The sequence below is a fragment of the Engystomops pustulosus genome, chromosome 11, assembly GCF_040894005.1.
Source record: "Engystomops pustulosus chromosome 11, aEngPut4.maternal, whole genome shotgun sequence".
In the NCBI taxonomy this organism is placed as follows: domain Eukaryota; kingdom Metazoa; phylum Chordata; class Amphibia; order Anura; family Leptodactylidae; genus Engystomops; species Engystomops pustulosus.
The window spans coordinates 10,409,809-10,435,899 of NC_092421.1; the positions used below are offsets into that span (position 1 = coordinate 10,409,809).

Below are 26,091 nucleotides of genomic sequence, written 5' to 3' on the forward strand. Positions count from 1 at the left end.
CTAGCATTCATGGCCCACCTTTCATGGCCTACCCTTCATGGCCTACCCTTCATGGCCTACCCTTCATGGCCTACCCTTCATGGCCCACCTTTCATGGCCTACCCTTCATGGCCTACCATTCATGGCCTACCTTTCATGGCCCACCTTTCATGGCCTACCTTTCATGGCCCACCCTTTATGGCCTACCATTCATGGCCCACCTTTCATGGCCTACCCTTCATGGCCTACCCTTCATGGCCTACCCTTCATGGCCCACCTTTCATGGCCTACCCTTCATGGCCTACCCTTCATGGCCCACCCTTTATGGCCTACCATTCATGGCCCACCCTTTATGGCCCACCCTTCATGGCCCACCCTTCATGGCCCACCCTTCATGGCCCACCCTTCATGGCCTACCCTTCATGGCCCACCCTTCATGGCCCACCTTTCATGGCCCACCCTTCATGGCCCACTCTTCATGGCCCACCCTTCATGGCCTACCCTTCATGGCCCACCTTTCATGGCCCACCCTTCATGGCCCACCTTTCATGGCCCACCTTTCATGGCCCACCCTTCATGGCCCACCCTTCATGGCCCACCCTTCATGGCCTACCCTTCATGGCCCACCCTTCATGGCCCACCCTTTATGGCCTACCCTTCATGGCCCACCCTTCATGGCCCACCCTTTATGGCCTACCCTTCATGGCCCACCCTTCATGACCCACTTTTCTTGGCCTACCTTTCATGGCCTACCCTTCATGACCTACCCTTCAGGACCCACCTTTCTTGGCCTACCTTTCATGGCCTACCCTTCATGACCCACCCTTCATGGCCTACCCTTCATGACCCACCCTTCATGACCTCATGATAGTATTTGTGAATACAAGCCTAAGGTCCTGTAATGTGATGATCCTCAATCTAAACAGATTGGGGCACATTTACTAAGGACTTTGCACCTTATTTTTAGTGAAAACTCCTTGCACGGGTATTTAAGAAGTGTCTGCACCACATTTATGTCACAAACTACCCTTTTGTGACGCGGCTGAACCAGGCATCATGCAACACAAGTTAGGGGACGTTCTGGTGCTCAGTTGGACCGTGCACCACATTTATAATCCAAGTCAGACAGAAGTGTGTTGCACGCCCTATGTTAGAACGGAAAAAAGTGTTGTGCCAGTTCAGGAAACACCAGATTCATGAAGAACGGGCACCAGAACTCCTGAATCTGGCGCCCCCTGTATTATACACTGGGAAGCCACACTTGGTGCAGTTTCAACCATTCTTAGTAAATGTTCCCCATTACATGGACATGATTGCCAACATTTCTCAAATCTATGGCTTCAGTTTAGATTTCAGGTTCATTGAATAGGTATATTGGTAGGTTACCTGATATCCTGCCCCCCTTACTTACACACACAGTACACAAAACTTTTAAGTAACGTGGCCAACCCCTTTAACCAGTAAAAGGTTAACCAGTAAAAGAAAGGCCCCTTTCTTATGGGACTTTCTCACAACTACACAGGGCGGTGAAGCAGAACAAGCGCTTACATGCCGGGTATTGTCTACTATGATGTGTAATATAATAATAGTAGTAGTAGACAATGGCCGGCGCAGCGTCTACTCCTCCGATTACTGCACAAACCTGCTGTGCGCCTGCCTGCACCCGGCCCCTTCTCGTCTTTCCCTCTCCCCGCTCTCCTAGATGTAGATACCTCCCCTCTGGACATCGCTCTCACTGTGACTCAGCAGAAGCAGCGGCCATATATATCCGCGCCTGACCCTACACAGCAGCTCCTGCAGGGGACGCCGCGCTGACAAGTAAGGGATCATCTGCTGCTTGTTTCATGCTTCCAGACATTTCTCTACTAATTCATTCCTTCATTACTAACTGATACATGAAAAGCCGGACACTCGTGGGAATGTCTTCACTTTTCATGTTATTCTTCCAGGTGTTCTCCATTACCTTACACACAGGGAGACGTAGGACTATTCACAAACCTCAAACCTCAGATTGAATTACAGTCACAAGTTTACAAGGATTAAGGAGCAACAGAGGTGCACGGAGCTCACATGTATCCAGCCCCAAGAGACAATACTTTGTAGGACCATTGTTATCTGCACTGGAGGTTCCCCCATTCTTCTTTGTACATCTAGAGGCTGGAGGTTCCCCCATTCTTCTCTGTACATCTAGAGGCTGGAGGTTCCCCCATTCTTCTCTGTACATCTAGAGGCTGGAGGTTCCCCCATTCTTCTCTGTACATATAGAGGCTGGAGGTTCCCCCATTCTTCTCTGAACATCTAGAGGCTGGAGGTTCCCTATTCTTCTCTGTACATCTAGAGGCTGGAGGTTCCCCCATTCTTCTCTGTACATCTAGAGGCTGGAGGTTCCCCCATTCTTCTCTGTACATCTAGAGGCCGGAGGTTCCCCCATTCTTCTTTGTACATCTAGAGGCTGGAGGTTCCCCCATTCTTCTTTGTACATCTAGAGGCTAGAGGTTCCCCCATTCTTCTTTATACATCTAGAGGCTGGAGGTTCTCCCATTCTTCTTTGTACATCTAGAGGCTGGAGGTTCCTCCATTCTTCTCTGTACATCTAGAGGCTGGAGGTTCCCTCATTCTTCTTTGTACATCAAGAGGCTGGAGGATCCCCCATTCTTCTTTATACATCTAGAGGCTGGAGGTTCCTCCATTCTTCTTTGTACATCTAGAGGCTGGAGGTTCCTCCATTCTTCTCTGTACATCTAGAGACTGGAGGTTCCTCCATTCTTCTTTGTACATCTAGAGGCTGGAGGTTCCCCCATTCTTCTTTGTACATCTAGAGGCTGGAGGTTCCTCCATTCTTCTTTGTACATCTAGAGGCTGGAGGTTCCCCCATTCTTCTTTGTACATCTAGAGGCTGGAGGTTCCTCCATTCTTCGTTGTACATCTAGAGGCTGGAGGTTCCCCCATTCTTCTTTGTACATCTAGAGGCTGGAGGTTCCTCCATTCTTCTTTGTACATCTAGAGGCTGGAGGTTCCCCCATTCTTCTTTGTACATCTAGAGGCTGGAGGTTCCTCCATTCTTCGTTGTACATCTAGAGGCTGGAGGTTCCCCCATTCTTCTTTGTACATCTAGAGGCTGGAGGTTCCCCCATTCTTCTTTGTACATCTAGAGGCTGGAGGTTCCTCCATTCTTCTTTGTACATCTAGAGGCTGGAGGTTCCCCCATTCTTCTTTGTACATCTAGAGGCTGGAGGTTCCTCCATTCTTCTTTGTACATCTAGAGGCTGGAGGTTCCCCCATTCTTCTTTGTACATCTAGAGGCTGGAGGTTCCCCCATTCTTCTTTGTACATCTAGAGGCTGGAGGTTCCTCCATTCTTCTTTGTACATCTAGAGGCTGGAGGTTCCCCCATTCTTCTCTGTACATCTAGAGGCTGGAGGTTTCCCCATTCTTCTTTGTACATCTAGAGGCTGGAGGTTCCTCCATTCTTCTTTGTAACTCTAGAGGCTGGAGGTTCCTCCATTCTGCTTTGTACATCTAGAGGCTGGAGGTTCCTCCATTCTTCTTTGTACATCTAGAGGCTGGAGGTTCCTCCATTCTTCTTTGTATATCTAGAGGCTGGAGGTTCCCCCATTCTTCTTTGTACATCTAGAGGCTGGAGGTTCCTCCATTTCTTCTCTGTACATCTAGAGGCTGGAGGTTCCCCCATTCTTCTTTGTATATCTAGAGGCTGGAGGTTCCCCCCATTCTTCTTTGTACATCTAGAGGCTGGAGGTTCCTCCATTCTTCTCTGTACATCTAGAGGCTGGAGGTTCCCCCATTCTTCTTTGTACATCTAGAGGCTGGAGGTTCCTCCATTCTTCTTTGTATATCTAGAGGCTGGAGGTTCCCCCATTCTTCGTTGTACATCTAGAGGCTGGAGGTTCCTCCATTTCTTCTCTGTACATCTAGAGGCTGGAGGTTCCCCCATTCTTCTTTATACATCTAGAGACTGGAGGTTCCTCCATTTCTTCTCTGTACATCTAGAGGCTGGAGGTTCCCCCCATTCTTCTTTGTATATCTAGAGGCTGGAGGTTCCCCCCATTCTTCTTTGTACATCTAGAGGCTGGAGGTTCCTCCATTCTTCTCTGTACATCTAGAGGCTGGAGGTTCCCCCCATTCTTCTCTGTGCATCTAGAGGCTGGAGGTTCCCCCATTCTTCCTTGTACATCTAGAGGCTGGAGGTTCCTCCATTCTTCTTTGTATATCTAGAGGCTGGAGGTTCCCCCATTCTTCTTTGTACATCTAGAGGCTGGAGGTTCCTCCATTTCTTCTCTGTACATCTAGAGGCTGGAGGTTCCCTCCATTCTTCTTTATACATCTAGAGGCTGGAGGTTCCTCCATTCTTCTTTGTACATTTAGAGGCTGGAGGTTCCCTCCATTCTTCTTTGTACATCTAAAGGCTGGAGGTTCCCCCATTCTTCTTTGTACATCTAGAGGCTGGAGGTTCCCCCATTCTTCTCTGTACATCTAGAGGCTGGAGGTTCCTCCATTCTTCTTTGTACATCTAGAGGCTGGAGGTTCCCTCCATTCTTCTTTGTACATCTAAAGGCTGGAGGTTCCCCCATTCTTCTTTGTACATCTAGAGGCTGGAGGTTCCCCCCATTCTTCTCTGTAGATCTAGAGGCTGGAGGTTCCCCCATTCTTCTTTGTACATCTAGAGGCTGGAGGTTCCCCCATTCTTCTTTGTACATCTAGAGGCTGGAGGTTCCTCCATTCTTCTTTGTACATCTAGAGGCTGGAGGTTCCTCCATTCTTCTTTGTATATCTAAAGGCTGGAGGTTCCCCCATTCTTCTTTGTACATCTAGAGGCTGGAGGTTCCCCCCATTCTTCTTTGTACATCTAGAGGCTGGAGGTTCCCTCCATTCTTCTTTGTACATCTAAAGGCTGGAGGTTCCCCCATTCTTCTTTGTACATCTAGAGGCTGGAGGTTCCCCCATTCTTCTTTGTACATCTAGAGGCTGGAGGTTCCCCCATTCTTCTTTATACATCTAGAAGCTGGAGGTTCCCCCATTCTTCCTTGAACATCTAGAGGCTGGAGGTTCCCCCCTTCTTCTTTATACATCTAGAGGCTGGAGGTTCCTCCATTCTTCTTTGTACATCTAGAGGCTGGAGGTTCCTCCATTCTTCTTTGTACATCTAGAGGCTGGAGGTTCCCCCATTCTTCTTTGTACATCTAGAGGCTGGAGGTTCCCCCCATTCTTCTTTGTACATCTAGAGGCTGGAGGTTCCCCCATTCTTCTTTGTATATCTAAAGGCTGGAGGTTCCCCCATTCTTCTTTGTACATCTAGAGGCTGGAGGTTCCTCCATTTCTTCTCTGTACATCTAGAGGCTGGAGGTTCCCCCATTCTACTTTATACATCTAGAGGCTGGAGGTTCCTCCATTTCTTCTCTGTAAATCTAGAGGCTGGAGGTTCCTCCATTCTTCTTTGTACATCTAGAGAATGGAGGTTCCCTCCATTCTTCTTTGTACATCTAAAGGCTGGAGGTTCCCCCATTCTTCTTTGTACATCTAGAGGCTGGAGGTTCCTCCATTCTTCTTTGTACATCTAGAGGCTGGAGGTTCCCCCATTCTTCTATGTACATTTAGAGGCTGGAGGTTCCCTCCATTCTTCTTTGTACATCTAAAGGCTGGAGGTTCCTCCATTCCTCTTTGTACATCTAGAGGCTGGAGGTTCCCCCATTCTTCCTTGTACATCTAGAGGCTGGAGGTTCCTCCATTCTTCTTTGTAACTCTAGAGGCTGGAGGTTCCCCCATTCTTCTTTGTACATCTGGAGGCTGGAGGTTCCCCCATTCTTCTTTGTACATCTAGAGGCTGGAGGTTCCCCCCATTTTTCTTTATACATCTAGAGGCTGGAGGTTCCCCCATTCTTCTTTATACATCTAGAGGCTGGAGGTTCCTTTATTCTTCTTTGTACATCTAGAGGCTGGAGGTTCCCCCATTCTTCTTTATACATTTAGAGGCTGGAGGTTTCCCCATTCTTCTTTGTACATCTAGAGGCTGGAGGTTCCTCCATTCTTCTTTGTACATCTAGAGGCTGGAGGTTCCTCCATTCTTCTTTGTAACTCTGGAGGCTGGAGGTTCCCCCATTCTTCTTTGTACATCTGGAGGCTGGAGGTTCCCCCATTCTTCTTTGTACATCTAGAGGCTGGAGGTTCCCCCCATTCTTCTTTATACATCTAGAGGCTGGAGGTTCCCCCATTCTTCTTTATACATCTAGAGGCTGGAGGTTCCCCCATTCTTCTTTATACATCTAGAGGCTGGAGGTTCCCCCATTCTTCTTTGTACATCTAGAGGCTGGAGGTTCCTCCATTCTTCTTTATACATCTAGAGGCTGGAGGTTTCCCCATTCTTCTTTGTATATCTAGAGGCTGGAGGTTCTCCCATTCTTCTTTGTACATCTAGAGGCTGGAGGTTCCCTCCATTCTTCTTTGCACATCTAGAGGCTGGAGGTTCCTCCATTCTTCTTTGTACATCTAGGAGGCTGGAGGTTCCCCCATTTTTCTTTGTACATCTAGAGGCTGGAGGTTCCCCCATTCTTCTTTATACTTCTAGAGGCTGGAGGTTCCCCCATTCTTCTTCATACATCTAGAGGCTGGAGGTTACCCCATTTTTCTTCGTACATCTAGAGGCTGGAGGTTCCCCCATACTTCTTTGTACATCTAGAGGCTGGAGGTTCCCCCATTCTTCTCTTTACATCTAGAGGCTGGAGGTTCCCCCATTCTTCTCTGTACATCTAGAGGCTGGAGGTTCCCCCATTCTTCTTTGTACATCTAGAGGCTGGAGGTTCCCCCCATTCTTCTCTGTACATCTAGAGGCTGGAGGTTCTCCCATTCTTCTTTGTACATCTAGAGGCTGGAGGTTCCCCCCATTCTTCTCTGTACATCTAGAGGCTGGAGGTTCCCCCATTCTTCTCTGTACATCTAGAGGCTGGAGGTTCCCCCATTCTTCTCTGCACATCTAGAGGCTGGAGGTTCCTCCATTCTTCTTTATAAATCTAGAGGTTGGAGTTCCCCCATTCTTCTTTGTACATCTAGAGGCTGGAGGTCCCCCATTCCTCGTTGTACATCTAGAGGCTGGAGGTTCCCCCATTCTTCTTTGTACATCTAGAGGCTGGAGGTTCCTCCATTCTTCTTTGTAACTCTAGAGGCTGGAGGTTTCCCCATTCTTCTTTGTACATCTGGAGGCTGGAGGTTCCCCCATTCTTCTTTGTACATCTAGAGGCTGGAGGTCCCCCCCATTCTTTTTTATACATCAAGAGGCTGGAGGTTCCCCCATTCTTCTTTATACATCTAGAGGCTGGAGGTTCCCCCATTCTTCTTTGTACATCTAGAGGCTGGAGGTTCCCCCATTCTTCTTTATACATCTAGAGGCTGGAGGTTTCCCCATTCTTCTTTGTACATCTAGAGGCTGGAGGTTCCTCCATTCTTCTTTGTACATCTAGAGGCTGGAGGTTCCCCCCATTCTTCTTTGTACATCTAGAGGCTGGAGGTTCCTCCATTCTTCTTTGTAACTCTAGAGGCTGGAGGTTCCCCCATTCTTCTTTGTACATCTGGAGGCTGGAGGTTCCCCCATTCTTCTTTGTACATCTAGAGGCTGGAGGTTCCCCCCATTCTTCTTTATACATCTAGAGGCTGGAGGTTCCCCCATTCTTCTTTATACATCTAGAGGCTGGAGGTTCCCCCATTCTTCTTTGTACATCTAGAGGCTGGAGGTTCCCCCATTCTTCTTTATACATCTAGAGGCTGGAGGTTTCCCCATTCTTCTTTGTACATCTAGAGGCTGGAGGTTCTCCCATTCTTCTTTGTACATCTAGAGGCTGGAGGTTCCCCCCATTCTTCTTTGCACATCTAGAGGCTGGAGGTTTCCCCATTCTTCTTTGTACATCTAGAGGCTGGAGGTTCTCCCATTCTTCTTTGTACATCTAGAGGCTGGAGGTTCCCCCCATTCTTCTTTGCACATCTAGAGGCTGGAGGTTCCTCCATTCTTCTTTGTACATCTAGGAGGCTGGAGGTTCCCCCATTTTTCTTTGTACATCTAGAGGCTGGAGGTTCCCCCATTCTTCTTTATACATCTAGAGGCTGGAGGTTCCCCCATTCTTCTTTATACATCTAGAGGCTGGAGGTTCCCCCATTTTTCTTCGTACATCTAGAGGCTGGAGGTTCCCCCATTCTTCTCTGTACATCTAAAGGCTGGAGGTTCCCCCATTCTTCTCTGTACATCTAGAGGCTGGAGGTTCCCCCATTCTTCTCTGTACATCTAGAGGCTGGAGGTTCCCCCTTTCTTCTTTGTACATCTAGAGGCTGGAGGTTCCCCCCATTCTTCTCTGTACATCTAGAGGCTGGAGGTGCCCCCATTCTTCTTTGTACATCTAGAGGCTGGAGGTTCCCCCCATTCTTCTCTGTACATCTAGAGGCTGGAGGTTCCCCCATTCTTCTCTGTACATCTAGAGGCTGGAGGATCCCCCATTCTTCTCTGTACAACTAGAGGCTGGAGGTTCCTCCATTCTCCTTTATAAATCTAGAGGTTGGAGTTCCCCCATTCTTCTTTGTACATCTAGAGGCTGGAGGTCCCCCATTCTTCTTTGTACATCTAGAGGCTGGAGGTTCCTCTATTCTTCTTTGTACATCTAGAGGCTGGAGGTTCCCCCATTCTTCTTTGTACATCTAGAGGCTGGAGGTTCCCCCATTCTTCTTTGTACATCTAGAGGCTGGAGGTTCCTCTATTCTTCTTTGTACATCTAGAGGCTGGAGGTTCCTCTATTCTTCTTTGTACATCTAGAGGCTGGAGGTTCCCCCATTCTTCTTTGTACATCTAGAGGCTGGAGGTCCCCCATTCTTCTTTGTACATCTAGAGGCTGGAGGTTCCTCTATTCTTCTTTGTACATCTAGAGGCTGGAGGTTCCCCCATTCTTCTCTGTACATCTAGAGGCTGGAGGTTCCCCCATTCTTCTTTGTACTTCTAGAGGCTGGAGTTTCCCCCCATTCTTCTCTGTACATCTAGAGGCTGGAGGTTCCCCCATTCTTCTTTGTTCATCTAGAGGCTGGAGATTCCCCCATTCTTCTCTGTACATCTAGAGGCTGGAGGTTCCCCCATTCTTCTTTGTACATCTAGAGGCTGGAGGTTCCCCCCATTCTTTTCTGTACATCTAGAGGCTGGAGGTTCCCCCATTCTTCTTTGTACATCTAGAGGCTGGAGGTTCCCCCATTCTTCTCTGTACATCTAGAGGCTGGAGGTTCCCCCATTCTTCTTTGTACATCTAGAGGCTGGAGGTTCCTCCATTCTTCTCTGTACATCTAGAGGCTGGAGGTTCCCCCATTCTTCTTTGTACATCTAGAGGCTGGAGGTTCCCCCATTCTTCTCTGTACATCTAGAGACTGGAGGTTCCCCCATTCTTCTTTGTACATCTAGAGGCTGGAGGTTCCCCCCATTCTTCTCTGTACATCTAGAGGCTGGAGGTTCCCCCCATTCTTCTCTGTACATCTAGAGGCTGGAGGTTCCCCCATTCTTCTCTGTACATCTAGAGGCTGGAGGTTCCCCCATTCTTCTTTGTACATCTAGAGGCTGGAGGTTCCCCCATTCTACTTTGTACATCTAGAGGCTGGAGGTTCCTCCATTCTTCTTTGTACATCTAGAGGCTGGAGATTCCCCCATTCTTCTCTGTACATCTAGAGGCTGGAGGTTCCCCCATTTTTCTCTGTACATCTAGAGGCTGGAGGTTCCTCCATTCTTCTCTGTAAATCTAGAGGCTGGAGGTTCCCCCATTCTTCTTTGTACATCTAGAGGCTGGAGGCTCCCCACATTCTTCTCTGTAAATCTAGAGGCTGGAGGTTCCTCCATTTTTCTTTATACATCTAGAGTTTGGAGTTCCCCCATTCTTCTTTATAAATCTAGAGGCTGGAGGTTCCCCCCATTTTTCATTACACATGAAGAGGCTGGGGGGTCCTCTAGTCTTCTTTGCACATATAGAGGCTGCAGTAAGAGCCCCTTAAACTAATTGCTAGTGCTTTCCATCTGCTGTTAGTTGGCGTGGAGTATGTGTAGTGTGTATACAGAATATTAGGGTGCAGTGTATGCAGTGTGTATACTGGTTAGTAGGATGCAGTGTATGCAGTGTGTATACTTGTTATTAGGGTGCAGTGTATGCAGTGTGTATACTAGTTAGTAGGATGCAGTGTATGCAGTGTGTATACCGGTTAGTAGGGTGCAGTGTATGCAGTGTGTATACTGGTTAGTAGGGTGCAGTGTATGCAGTGTGTATACCGGTTAGTAGGGTGCAGTGTATGCAGTGTGTATACAGAATATTAGGGTGCAGTGTATGCAGTGTGTATACAGGTTAGTAGGGTGCAGTGTATGCAGTGTGTATACTTGTTATTAGGGTGCAGTGTATGCAGTGTGTATACCGGTTAGTAGGGTGCAGTGTATGCAGTGTGTATACTTGTTATTAGGGTGCAGTGTATGCAGTGTGTATACCGGTTAGTAGGGTGCAGTGTATGCAGTGTGTATACTTGTTATTAGGGTGCAGTGTATGCAGTGTGTATACCGGTTAGTAGGGTGCAGTGTATGCAGTGTGTATACCGGTTAGTAGGATGCAGTGTATGCAGTGTGTATACCGGTTAGTAGGGTGCAGTGTATGCAGTGTGTATACTTGTTATTAGGGTGCAGTGTATGCAGTGTGTATACCGGTTAGTAGGGTGCAGTGTATGCAGTGTGTATACTTGTTATTAGGGTGCAGTGTATGCAGTGTGTATACCGGTTGGTAGGGTGCAGTGTATGCAGTGTGTATACTGGTTAGTAGGGTGCAGTGTATGCAGTGTGTATACCGGTTGGTAGGGTGCAGTGTATGCAGTGTGTATACCGGTTGGTAGGGTGCAGTGTATGCAATGTGTATACCGGTTAGTAGGGTGCAGTGTATGCAGTGTGTATACTGGTTAGTAGGGTGCAGTGTATGCAGTGTGTATACCGGTTAGTAGGGGCAGTGTATGCAGTGTGTATACCGGTTAGTAGGGGCAGTGTATGCAGTGTGTATACCGGTTAGTAGGGTGCAGTGTATGCAGTGTGTATACCGGTTAGTAGGGTGCAGTGTATGCAGTGTGTATACCGGTTAGTAGGGTGCAGTGTATGCAGTGTGTATACCAGTGTGACAGGTCAGCTTGAAGTAACCCCTTGTTCTTCCTCTATATTCAAGTATAAATAAATCCTTTTTAACACTTTACTTTCCTTCTTTTCTAGTGAGTGAATATGTTATAACCTACTTCCCATTAAGGGGTAAGTAATTTATGGGTATTATGGGTACTGTGGGTATTATGGGTGTTATGGGTACTGTGGGTATTATGGGTATTATGGGTACTGTGGGTATTATGGGTGTACACATTGGGGCAGAGTGTGAGAGTGCAGAGTTATAGAGCCTCCAGATTCAGATCAGTGTCTGGTGCTGGGTGATAAATCTGTCCTAGTGTAAGTCTGTCGGCTCCCACTCTGCACCTCCTATTAGTTACTTTACGCCAGAAAGTTAGGACACAATTCTGTCGGGTCAGAAGTATTGTTAATGCACAAATCTTTTTGTCGCAAAGAGAACCCTAAAACCCTTCATTAATGAGGTGCAAACAGAAGACAGAATTCAGTCATAGACAGATTAATACATCTGTCCATACAGATACAACTCTGCCCCCACATGATAACTTCTTACAGACCACTCTGTCCTTTACAGAATTAATTCTACTACCCAGACCCCTATGTCATATTCTAGACCCCTCTGTTCCTTTCCAGACCCCTATCTCCCCTCCAGATACCACTGTCCCCATCCAGATCCCAATCCAGAGACCTTTGGCTCCATCCAGAATTCTCTTACTTACATCCAGATCCCTCTATTCCCATCCAGATCCCATAGATACACCTCTGTCCTCTTCCAGTTCCCTCTTCCCCCATCCAGTTCCCTCTTCCCCATCCAGATCCCATAGATATACCTTTCTCCTCTTCCAGATCCCTCTCTCCCCTCCCGATCCCTCTTCCCCCATCCAGAGCCCTCTTTCCCCAACCAGACCCCTCCGTCTCCATCCAGATCCCTCTCTCCTCTCCAGATCAGTCTATCCCCATCCGGACCCCTCTCTCCCCATCCGGACCCGTCTCTCCTCATCCGGATCCCTCTTCCCCATCCAGATCCTTCCTTCCCAATCTAGATCCCTCTTTCCCTATCTAGATCCCTCTTCCCTATCCATATCGCTCTATCCCCAACCAGACCCCTCTGTGCCCCCCCCCAAAATCTCTCTTTCTTATATCCAGACCCCTCTGTTCCCATCCGGACCCATCTGTACTCATCCAGATCCCCCTTCCACATCCATTTCCCTCTTTCCGTATCCAGACCCCTCTTTTCCAACCAGATCCATCTTTTCCATCCAGACCCCTCTGTCCCCATCTAGATCTTCTCTTTCCCACATCCGGATCCCTATGGCCATAGTTTATCTTTCCTGTCAAAATGTAACAGACCGGTCCGCTTATTGGACTGGATGCACTGCATGCAGTAGTAACTTTGTCCTCTCTGTATTACAGGCAGAGCGGAGCCCATCCGGCTGCTCCTCAGCGACCAAGGGGCCTCGTGGACGGAGGAGGACGTGCAGCTTGGAGACTGGTTTGCAGGAAAATGTGACATAAAGAAACAGGCGGTGAGTGCTCTGTGGACACAGTACAAAGTACACAGACGATATGACTATGTCACTGCTCTTTCTGTATTGCTATGCTGAACTTTTGCAGTTGACCTATAAATCCTGTATAACGTGGTGAAGGGTTTTACAGCTGTCAGCGGTCACACTGCACTTTCTGAGCCACTGGATGAAATCAAACTGTGGCCCCTAAATAGCTGCTTTTAATTAATTGCTGATGAAGCAAATGGGCTCAAAACATACTGGTTTACAGTCACCACTAGGGGGAGCTCACAACATACAGATTATACATCACCACTAGGGGGAGCTCACTACATACAGATTATACACCACCACGAGGAGGAGCTCACTACATACAGATTATACACCACCACTAGGGGGAAGTCACTACATACAGATTATACAGTCACCACTAGGGGGAGCTCACTACATACAGATTATACAGTCACCACTAGGGGGAGATCACTACATACACATTATACACCACCACTAGGGGGAGATCACTACATACAGATTATACACCACCACTAGGGGGAGATCACTACATACAGATTATACAGTCACCACTAGGGGGAGATCACTACATACACATTATACACCACCAGTAGGGGGAGCTCACTACATACACATTATACACCACCACTAGGAGGAGATCACTACATACAGATTATACACCACCACTAGGGGGAGCTCACTACATACACATTATACACCACCACTAGGAGGGGATCACTACATACATATTATACACCACCACTAGGAGGAGCTCACTACATACAGATTATACACCACCACTAGGAGGAGATCACTACATACAGATTATACACCACCACTAGGGGGAGATCACTACATACAGATTATACACCACCACTAGGAGGAGGTCACTACATACAGACTATACACCACCACTAGGGGGGGATCACTACATACAGATTATACACCACCACTAGGGGGAGATCACTACATACAGATTATACATCACCAATAGGAGGAGCTCACTACATACAGATTATACACCACCACTAGGGAGAGATCACTACATGCAGATTATACACCACCACTAGGGGGAGATCACTACATACAGATTATACACCACCACTAGGAGGAGATCACTACATACACATTATACACCACCACTAGGAGGAGATCACTACATACACATTATACACCACCACTAGGAGGAGATCACTACATACAGATTATACACCACCACTAGGGGGAGCTCACTACATACAGATTATACACCACCACTAGGAGGAGCTCACTACATACACATTATACACCACCACTAGGGGGAAATCACTATATACATATTATACATCACCACTAGGGGGAGATCACTACATACAGATTATACACCACCACTAGGGGGAGAGCACTACATACAGATTATACACCATCACTAGGGGGAGCTCTCTATATACAGATAATACACCACCACTAGGGGGAGCTCACTACATACAGATCATACACCACCACTAGGAGGAGCTCACTACATACAGATTATACACCATCACTAGGGGGAGCTCTCTATATACAGATTATACACCACCACTAGGGGGAGCTCACTACATACAGATCATACACCACCACTAGGAGGAGCTCACTACATACAGATCATACACCAACACTAGGAGGAGCTCACTACATACAGATTATACACCAACACTAGGGGGAGCTCACTACATACAGATTATACACCAACACTAGGAGGAGCTCACTGCATACAGATTATACAGTCACCACTAGGGGGAGATCACTACATACAGATTATACACCACCACTAGGGGGAGATCACTACATACAGATTATACACCACCACTAGGGGGAGCTCACTACATACACATTATACACCACAACTAGGGGGAGCTCACTACATACACATTATACACCACAACTAGGGGGAGCTCACTACATACAGATTATACACCACCACTAGGGGGAGCTCACCACATACAGATTATACAGTCACCACTAGGAGGAGATCACTACATACAGATTATACAGTCACCACTAGGAGGAGATCACTACATACAGATTATACACCATCACTAGGGGGAGCTCACTACATACAGATTATACACCACCACTAGGGGAGATCACTACATACAGATTATACAGCCACCACTAGGGGGAGCTCACTACATACAGATTATACACCACCACTAGGAGGAGATCACTACATACAGATTATACACCACCACTAGGGGGAGATCACTACATACAGATTATGCACCAACACTAGGGGGAGATCACTACATGCAGATTATACACCACCACTAGGGGGAGCTCACTACATACAGATTATACACCACCACTAGGGGGAGATCACTACATACAGATTATACATCACCACTAGGGGGAGATCACTACATACAGATTATACATCACCACTAGGAGGAGATCACTACATACAGATTATACACCACCACTAGGGGGAGCTCACTACATACAGATTATACACCACCACTAGGGGGAGCTCACTACATACACATTATACACCACAACTAGGGGGAGCTCACTACATACACATTATACACCACAACTAGGGGGAGATCACTACATACAGATTATACACCACCACTAGGGGGAGCTCACCACATACAGATTATACAGTCACCACTAGGAGGAGATCACTACATACAGATTATACAGTCACCACTAGGAGGAGATCACTACATACAGATTATACACCATCACTAGGGGGAGCTCACTACATACAGATTATACACCACCACTAGGGGAGATCACTACATACAGATTATACAGCCACCACTAGGGGGAGCTCACTACATACAGATTATACACCACCACTAGGAGGAGATCACTACATACAGATTATACACCACCACTAGGGGGAGATCACTACATACAGATTATACAGCCACCACTAGGGGGAGCTCACTACATACAGATTATACACCACCACTAGGGGGAGCTCACTACATACAGATTATACACCACCACTAGGGGGAGCTCACTACATACAGATTATACACCACCACTAGGAGGAGATCACTACATACAGATTATACACCACCACTAGGGGGAGATCACTACATACAGATTATACACCACCACTAGGGGGAGATCACTACATACAGATTATACACCACCACTAGGGGGAGCTCACTACATACAGATTATACACCACCACTAGGAGGAGATCACTACATACAGATTATACACCACCACTAGGGGGAGCTCACTACATACAGATTATACACCACCACTAGGGGGAGATCACTACATACAGATTATACACCACCACTAGGGGGAGCTCACTACATACAGATTATACACCACCACTAGGGGGAGCTCACTACATACAGATTATACACCACCACTAGGGGGAGATCACTACATACACATTATACACCACCACTAGGGGGAGATCACTACATACAGATTATACACCACCACTAGGGGGAGCTCAGTAAATTTGATTGAACTTTATTATACCACAACATGCAGTCATATTACAATGAATAATCCTCGGAAATCTCTTACAGGTTTTTGGTCAGCTGCCGCAGTTCAAAGATGGAGACTTTGTTCTATACCAGAGCAACACGATTCTGCGCTACCTGGGACGCAAATACGGTGAGTTATTTCTATTTCTGAAATAGAAATAAAAATTAGACTTCTGGGAAAAATAATAAAAATCTCTGCATTTCTTCATGTCATTGTAATAATATTTCCCCCTTACACTTTGCCCCATGTCCTCGCAGGTATTGCTGGAGGGAGTGACCAGGAGAGCGCGCTCATTGATATGGTGAATGACGGTGTGGAGGACCTCCGGCTGAAATACGGGCGCTTCCGCTTCTATGAGTTTGTACGTATAATAAAAAGAATATTCTAATGGACCTGTAGACCATATTGGGGGGTATTTATCAGGGTTTATTGTCAGCACTTGTGATTATTTTCCCCTTTCTGCCTCTTCCACGCCAGGGGGGGGAGGGCCGGCCAAAGGGTGGGTGTGGCCAGCGGCAAGTGGGTCGGCGCCAGTCCCATCACATGTTTAAAGGACATCTACCACCAGGATGAAAGACTGCATGTAAATGAGCCCGAGGGGCTCCAAGCTCCATTAACACCTATGGAGCCAGGAGCCCCTGAGGCTCATTTGCATGCAGTACTTCATCCTGGTGGTAGTCGCCCTTTAAATTCGTCAGCTGCGTTCATTGCTCTGCCAGGGTGATAAATAACCCCCATTGGGTGTTTATTTGCTTAAAATCCAATGGGGCAGATTTACTTACCCGGTCCATTCGCGATCCAGCGGCGCGTTCTCAGCGGAGGGTTCGGGTCTTCCGGCGATTCACTAAGGTAGTGCGCCCGATGTCCACCAGGTGTCGCTGCTGCGCTGAATTCCATCGAAGTGCAGTGAAGTTCACCGTCCTACGCTGGGTGCAGGTAAGTGCGTGTCAAGCGACACTTTTTTTTAAAAAATGCGGCAGTTTTTCCGAATCCGTCGGGTTTTCTTACGTCCATGCCCCCAGATTTCCGATTGCGTGTGCCAAAATCCCAGGGCAATTCAGGGAAAATCATCACAAATCGGAAATGTACGGATAACCCGTCAGAAAAACCCGATTCCGGTCCTTAGTAAATGACCCCCAATTTGTTTTTTTACAGGAGACGGGTAAAGAGAAGTACGAGAAGGATCTTCCCAATCAATTATCGGCATTTGAGAGGATTCTTGCCAATAATTCCAATGGAACTAAATACTTGGTTGGAGAGAAGGTAATAAGACAATAATCGGGGGACAAGTATCAATAGCCCCTGCCATAGTGCATCATACATGCTCCTTAAAGGGAACCTGTCATCAGGTTCTCTCCCACTAAACTACCAGCCCCTCAGTTTAGGGGATGAAATGTCCTTTCTAGAATTCCCTCTTTTATGTGAAATCTCATCCAGTTACCTATAACGAAAAATCTCCCCCTAATGTAAGTGAGCAGAGAAATATATTTACCTAAGATATGTTTAGAATAAGCGGGGGGAGAGTCACTTCAGATGTTCTGGAGATACAGACGGTTATACAGATAGATGAGAATTGGATCTGTGTCTGCAGGTTGCATTTCCAGCTGAATTCTGGTTCTGTAGATCATAATTGTTATGTGTTTTGAAAGATGAATTTCTTATCTTTAATATGACACCAGCAGCATGTTTCCAGGTGCTATATTGAAGTAATACTACTCATGCAATCTCTAACTCGACTTATTTCAGGCAAATCTGACTCTTTTCTGCTCATTGTAACATGATTTTGGAGGAGATTCTTTGGAGGGGATTATGTGAGATTTCACTTAATAGAGGGAATATTAAAAAAGATATATTATCATCAGCCTGAGAGGAGAAGTAGTTTAATGGAGTAAAATCTCAAGTCCCTTTAAAGTGAGGACATAATGTGGTGCCTCTGATCTACTATAGCGAGGAGATAATGTGGTGCCTCCTATCTACTATAGCGAGGAGATAATGTGCCACCTCTGATCTACTATAGCGAGGAGATAATGTGGTGCCTCTGATCTACTATAGTGAGGACATAATGTGGTGCCTCTGATCTACTATAGTGAGGACATAATGTGGTGCCTCTGATTTACTATAGCGAGGAGATAATGTGGTGCCTCTGATCTACTATAGTGAGGAGATAATGTGGTGCCTCTGATCTACTATAGTAAGGACATAATGTGGTGCCTCTTATTTACTATAGCAAGGACATAATGTGGTGCCTCTGATCTACTATAGCGAGGAGATAATGTGGTGCCTCTGATCTATTATAGCGAGGAGATAACGTGCCGCCTCTGATCTACTATAGTGAGGACATAATGTGGTGCCTCTGATCTACTATAGCGAGGAGATAATGTGGTGCCTCTGATCTATTATAGCGAGGAGATAACGTGCCGCCTCTGATCTACTATAGTGAGGACATAATGTGGTGCCTCTGATCTACTATAGCGAGGAGATAATGTGCCGCCTCTGATCTACTATAGTGAGGAGATAATGTGGTGCCTCTGATCTACTTTAGCGAGGAGATAATGTGCCGCCTCTGATCTATTATAGTGAGGAGATAATGTGCCGCCTCTGATCTATTATAGTGAGGAGATAATGTGGTGCCTCTGATCTATTATAGCGAGGAGATAACGTGCCGCCTCTGATCTACTATAGTGAGGACATAATGTGGTGCCTCTGATCTACTATAGCGAGGAGATAATGTGCCGCCTCTGATCTATTATAGTGAGGAGATAATGTGGTGCCTCTTATCTACTATAGTGAGGAGATAATGTGGTGCCTCTGATCTATTATAGTGAGGAGATAATGTGGTGCCTCTGATCTACTATAGCGAGGAGATAATGTGGTGCCTCTGATCTACTATAGCGAGGAGGACATAATGTGGTGCCTCTGATCTACTATAGCGAGGAGATAATGTGGTGCCTCTTATCTCTACAGATCTCATTCGCAGACTACAACCTCCTGGACCTCCTGCAAAATCACCTGGACGTGTTCCCAGAATGCCTCTCCTCATTCCCTCTCCTTCAGGCCTTCATTGATCGCGTCTCTTCTCGCCCTAAACTTAGCGAATATCTGGAATCTGAAGCTCGCATCAATCGACCAATCATACCTAAGAAGTAAATGGACTCGTAAATTCTTACAACCCACAGGACCTCCATCTCATCTTCCCAAAATACGGACAGCGACGCCGACTACTCACTGCCCAAACAAGTTTTGTTACTTTCATCAAATAAATTATTTGAATTGGGGTTTGTCTCCCTTTGTTATGGAATCTGTTTGGGCCCATCAGTCCTGAGCCTGTGGTCATATTTCTGCCCCCCTATATTTTTGGCTATATGACAGATAGAAGAGACTATGCTATGGGATCAGACTGCACAGGGTTTGCTGCTAGTCTGTTACCATAGAGACACAATGGCGAGTATAGGAGCTGTAGACACAAAACAATACAAACAATGTGAAGACAAAATATTAAATTTGTGTTTAAAGGAAATCTAACCAGGGACATTACTCATAGATCCAGGCACCGAGACTGTGGTATGTTCTTATATTTGTTAACCATGGCCTCCTTCTAAAATCAACTTTTAAAATGATGCTAATGAGTCTGAAGGGCTCTGGGGGCATTACCGGAGCCCCTCTTTGCGGTAGCTTTACAGGCAGTTAGTATATGCATATGTGTAAATTAAGTGCACGGTGTGTATGTGTGTATTTGTAATCTGCGTGTTTGTGTTAGTATATGCATATTTGTATGTATGTGCTAGTATATGTGTATGTAAGTGATGCAAGTATATGATGTGTACATATATGTGGTAGTATATACATATCTTTGTGAATCCTTCATGTAACAGGCACCAGCAGTACCCAATGACTAAGGGTGGTGTCACACATGGCGTTTTGAGCCCGTTTTTAGTCAAGCTTTTTCCGCCTGTTGAAAAACGCATGACTAAAAATGGACTAAAAACAGGTTCAAAACGCCATGTGTGACACCACCCTTAGAATGGGCTCTGTTGTGGTGTCCATTGTTTTTTTTTTATTAAATAATTTGCAAAACATAGCAAAAACAAAACGGCAGTAGCCTTGTACATGGCAAATAGAAAAGCACCATGTCGGGGCTTCCGGTTCCGGCCCCGGCATGTAGGGAGACTCCACCACCCGACCGCACGAAAAGCGCAATATGCGCGCATAACACTGCCGCACCGGACATTTAAAACAGTGTCCCCCGGCTATCCGGAACCGGGAGACCTCACCTGGGGAAATCGCCAGACGCTGAACGGAGCGGGAGCCCAGAACCGCCACAGACTCCCCCGGACCACGTGCTGGCAACATGGCGCCGCCTGCTTCACGCAGCGGGAAGGGAGAAGCATCAGAGGATGAATCAGATGCTGGTTCACAGCAGGGGGTAAGGCAGCCCATTAATTACAAAAAGCTGGCTAAAGAGGTGGCAAAAAAGATTACCCCAAGCATACAGGAAGCAGTCTCCAATGCCATAGAGGAGACGCTGCAGAGTATACAAGCTGAGGTGGACCAGCACACGTCCCAATTATCTGAAGCAAAGCATAGAATATCTACTCTAGAAGATGACCTTACAGTAGCTCTGAATAAGTTAACGGCAGTCACAAACGAATCGGCACGTATCGCAGAGAAACTTGACGATCTAGAAAATAGGTCTCGCAGAAGCAACCTACGACTGGTAGGGCTTCCAGAGTCAGTTCCAGTATCTCAGCTCTCACACGTCTTCTCAGATATTCTGCCACAACAGCTTGGCCTGACAGGACCATACAAAGTAGAGCGGGCACACAGAATAGGCCCCCAAAAAGCACCAAGGTCCCCCTCTACGCAACCATCAGGGAGGGAGCATCGACCGCGCCAGGTTATAGCAAAATATCTGGACTATGCAGAAAAAGAGGCCATCCTGCGGGCCTACAGAAAAAGACGAGAGCCATTGAAAATTGATAATGCATCAGTGCTACTTTTTGCGGACTACTCTGCAGAGTTAACAAAGAGAAGACGTGCTTTCAGCTCCCTGTGCACCGAACTTTTTCAGAGACGCTGGAAATTCCAACTGCTATACCCAGCGACGCTTAACCCTTTCAGGACCTGGCCCTTTTTTGTTTTTTCATTTTCATTTTTTACTCCCCATGATCAAAAATCCATAACTTTTTTATTTTTCCATGTACAGAGCTGTGTGACGGCTTATTTTCTGCGTAACAAATTGCACTTCATAGAGATGGTATTGAATATTCCATGCCGTGTACTAGGAAGCGGGAAAAAAATTCCAAATGCAGTGAAATTGGTAAAAAAACGCATTTGTGACATTTTCTTGTGGGCTTGGATGTTACGGATTTCACTGTGCGCCCCAAATGACATGTCTACTTTATTCTTTGGGTCGGTACGATTACGGGGATACCAAATTTGTATAGGTTTTATAATGTTTTCATACATTTAAAAAAATTAAAACCTCCTGTACAAAAATTTTTTTTGGGATTTTGCCATCTTCTGGCGCTAATAACTTTTTTATACTTTGGTGTACTGAGCTGTGAGTGGTGTCGTTTTTTGCGGATTTTGATGACGTTTACAATGTTATCAATTTTAGGACTGTACGACCTTGTGATCACTTTTTATAGAATTTTTTAATTTTTTTAAATGACAAAAAAAGTGCCATTTTCGAATTTGGGCGCGATTTTCCGTTACGGGATTAAACACAGTGAAAAACCGTTATCATATTTTGATAGATCGGGCATTTTCGGACGCGGCGATACCTAATGTGTTTATGATTTTTACTGTTTATTTATATTTATATCAGTTCTAGGGAAAGGGGGGTGATTTGAGTTTTTAGGGTTTTTTATTATAATTTTTTTTCTTTTAACTTTTTTTTATTTTTATTTTTAGTACTTTTCAGACTCCCTAGGGTACTTTAACCCTAGGGGGTCTGCACGATCCTATCATATACTGCCATACTACAGTATGGCAGTATATGGGGATTTTACTCCTCATACATTACAATGTGCTGATAGCACATTGTAATGCATGGGTTAACCAGAAGTAGCCTCGGGTCTTCGCGAGACCCGAGGTTACCATGGCGACGGATCGCCGCTCCCCGATGACGTCACGGGGAGCGGCGATCCTCGAAAAGATGGCGGCGCCCACGCGCCGCCATGCTTTTGAAGCCGCCGGCAGCATTGCCGGCGGCGATCGAGGTGAAAACACCCGCGATCGGTGCTAGCACCGATCGCGGGTGTTACCGGTAAGCCTTTGCTGCAATATGCAGCAAAGACTTACCGGCTATGGAGAGGGCTCAGCGCGTGAGCCCTCTCCATGCACCCGCGGCCGACCCGTGACGTGCTATTACGTCACGGGTCGTGAAAGGGTTAAGGTCACTCACCCAGATGGCACTTCCTGCAGCTTTACGGATCCTTTGGTCGCAGAAAACACAATCCAAGCACTACAAGCCTGGCGCGAACATCCACGGCAGCGACAAAGCTCACCATCGTCATATTCCTCCCCAAGACGACCACCAATGTCCCCGGAACAGAGGCCATCGGGATCACAGCGTCCACCCAAGACCCCACGACGTGTCTGATCAACGGTAGAAGAGACGGAGGTCCGGGAAACAAAGATAGGAGACTATGGAACAGCTATCATTTGTCCGATGTAGGCGGGAAGACGCATCTTCAAACGAACTGGGTGGGGAGGTCTCCTTCCATGCCGGAAAATGTGGAGGTCACTGAGAGACTATACGTCAAGCCCAATACCATGGGCACGGGTGACTATACACCTTTTTTTTGTATGTTTTCGAGTTATCGTATTGTTGATGATTGTTTTAATGTTATTTGTCGTGTTTAGTGGGAGACATAGGCCATACAACAAAAGTGTAGGAAAGGACATAGCTATGCAGATCGATCCAAATGGACACTCATGTCTACTAAGATAATATCATGGAATGAGGTCCCCGCAGAAAAGATCCCTAGTGCTGCGGCATCTACATAAAATGAAGGTGGATGTAGCAGTGCTTCAGGAAAACCATCTGCTTAGCACTGAATCTTCTTTAATGAAAAGGTTCTGGGTCTCAACTGCAGTAGGGGGATCAACATCTAGAAGGAGAGGGGGGGTCCTCCTACTGGTGAATAAACGTTCATCTATTACGGTACACTCTCATGTTATGCTCGAAGACAATAGGGTTCTGCATGCCATTCTAGACACCCCTGCAGGTAGACTCAGCGTATACAACATATATGCACCCAACCATGACCAGCACACATTTTATGCATCTCTGACAGGGATAGTAGCCCAAGATATATCTCCTCACATACTTTTGACTGGAGACTTTAATCAGGTCATGAACAATGCAGAAGACCGGAAAAGCCAAATACTGACACCGCAGACGACATCACAAACAGACTCAGATGTGAAAATCCTGACAGACGATATAGGACTGACGGACGTGTGGCGATATTACCACCCTGATGACAGGGAGTACACCTTTTACTCGGAGGTACATCACAACTGGTCCAGACTGGACTACATGTTTATGAAAGGGGCACTATTGAGCCGCACAATAGACACGACTTTACAACAAATATTGATATCAGATCACGCTCCTATTTCATTGTCTTTAGCGCATACCCACAAACCAGGGACTGACTTTTGTTGGAGATTCCCAACCCACCTAGTGAAGGATGACTCATTTAACCAGCTCCTGAGAGGATGGTGGACAGAATATGCAGCATCGCAAGCAAGACGGCAAATAGAACCTGCCTTGTACTGGGAGGCAGCAAAGATGGAAATCAGGGGGAAAATCTGGAACCATGTAGGCGCACTCAAGAGGCGTAATAAGGAACGTTTTGCCACTAGCAGCGCCTCACTTAGAGAGGCTTATACAAAATATCTTTTGCACCCTAACACAGAGAACCTAGGGCATTGGAAAACAGCAAGGGCACATCACGAGTCGCTAATAGAGTTGCAAGAAGCACAAAACCGCAGCCGATTTGAGGCGACTTTATTCAGATTTGGGAACAAGTCTGGAAAAATATTGGCCAATTTGGCAAAGGGACAAAGACCGCGCACTAACATCACCAGACTTAGGGACGCAGAAGGAACAATACATGAAAACCCCAGAGAAATACTGTCAATCTTTCACAACTTTTATACCAAACTATATGAAGACACTACTCCATTTGACAGCGCCAGGGCGGGGACATATTTGTCTCAGATATCACTACCCACGGTATCTGACGCAGATATGTCTCTACTAAATAAAGAAATAACTCCAGAGGAGGTAAAGGGGGCGGTTAAAGATTTGGGAAATGGGAAAGCACCGGGGCCAGACGGATTCCCGGCGGAATTTTACAAAGAGATTAAGGACCAAGCCGCACCCATACTGGCAAGCTACTTCATCAAAATTATGGAGGGAGCCCCAATCCCCTTATCGGCAAACACGGCTTATATTAAAGTATTACGAAAGGAAGGTAGGGACCCACTACTACCCAGTTCGTACCGGCCCATATCGCTAATCAATCAGGACTTAAAACTAGCGGCCAAAATAATAGCTAACCGACTAGCAGAACTACTTCCCAAACTAATACACCCTTCCCAAGTTGGATTTGTGAAGGGGAGAGCGGCCGTCACGAACATCCGGCGGGTACTGGCAGTGCTGGACAGCGTGCCACATCAGCCACCGTCAGCGGGGAAAAGAGCATTATTGGCTCTAGACGCAGAAAAAGCGTTTGATAGGATCCGCTGGCGGTGGCTGGACTTGACATTGGACAAGTACGGCTTTACAGGCCACTTCCGAACTTTTGTCTCAGGTTTATACACCAACCCTAGAGCTGAGATACTATTGGCAGGCTGCAAATCCAGAGTAATAAACCTGAGTAGAGGCACAAGGCAGGGATGTCACCCCTACTTTTTGACCTGGCACTTGAGCCGCTAGCAAAGGCCCTTCGCTCACCGATCATTAACGAGGGAATCAAAGTGGGCAACACTTGTGTAAAATCTGCTTTATTTGCGGATGACATACTGATCTTCCTAACAGACCCGGTGCATACGGTGCCACGGATACTGGCGCACATCGAAGACATTGGAGAAATAGCAGGGTTTAAGATAAATTTGGCCAAAAGTGACCTTTTACCGCTAAACCCACTTTTATTTACGGAACAACACGCCATAAAAGCGCTAGGAATAGGCCTTGCCACAAAGAGCATAAAATATTTAGGAATCCATATAGGAAAAACGTCCTCCTCCCTATATACCCTGAATTACCCACCACTCTTCCAGAAAATAAAAGCAGAGCTTTTGCACTGGGAATCTCTTCCACTAAACATTTCAGGAAGGGTACAACTCATAAAAATGATTAGTTTCGCACGTTTACTTTATCCCCTACAAACCTTGCCTCTGCTGCTAAAAACAACAGACATAAGAGATCTGAACAAAGCGTTCACACGATTTGTATGGCAGGGCAAGAAGCAAAGGAAATCATTAAAACGCCTGACCTATACTAAACCATCGGGAGGGTTGAACTTCCCAGATATAAGACGCTATAATCATGCTTCTACACTACGACACCTAATTGACTGGGTGCATGGCACCAACAAAGTTTCAAACATACAACTGGAACAGGGACTTCTTCAGGGGTGTGGTTTGGTAGCAGCCTTGCACCTACCTTACGCTAAACTCCCAAGAATGGCAAAACAGTCGACATTATTAAGGGACACCATAGCGACATGGAAGGTGTTGCGGAAACAATTTGGGATGCCGTATCAGATGTCCAAACATCTAACGTTATGGGACAACCTGGAGTTCCCGGCGGGAGGGACTAGTAGACTATATGGACCGTGGAAAGCAAACGGAATAAATCGGATGCGACAGTTGATACATGACACAGAACCAAGACTTAAGACACTGACGGAACTGACAACAGAATACGCCTTGCCACACA

General features: G+C 46.5%; 1 protein-coding gene across 1 annotated transcript; it reads left to right on the forward strand.

Annotated features, from left to right (window-relative positions):
• Positions 1-1,665: 1,665 nt before the first annotated feature.
• Positions 1,666-19,408, forward strand: LOC140106161 (glutathione S-transferase P 1-like). Its single transcript, XM_072130432.1, has 7 exons — positions 1,666-1,797; positions 11,236-11,271; positions 12,553-12,665; positions 16,175-16,262; positions 16,391-16,494; positions 17,289-17,396; positions 19,098-19,408. Coding segments are annotated over exons 1-7 (633 nt in total). The 5' UTR covers positions 1,666-1,796; the 3' UTR covers positions 19,281-19,408.
• The last annotated feature ends 6,683 nt before the right edge of the window (positions 19,409-26,091 follow it).

Excerpts from the sequence above, each read along its gene's own strand:
- LOC140106161 (XM_072130432.1), top strand. Across the intron at positions 11,272-12,552 it reads AACCTACTTCCCATTAAGGG|GCAGAGCGGAGCCCATCCGG; the intron begins GTAAGTAATTTA and ends TCTGTATTACAG. Across the intron at positions 16,495-17,288 it reads GCTTCCGCTTCTATGAGTTT|GAGACGGGTAAAGAGAAGTA; the intron begins GTACGTATAATA and ends GTTTTTTTACAG.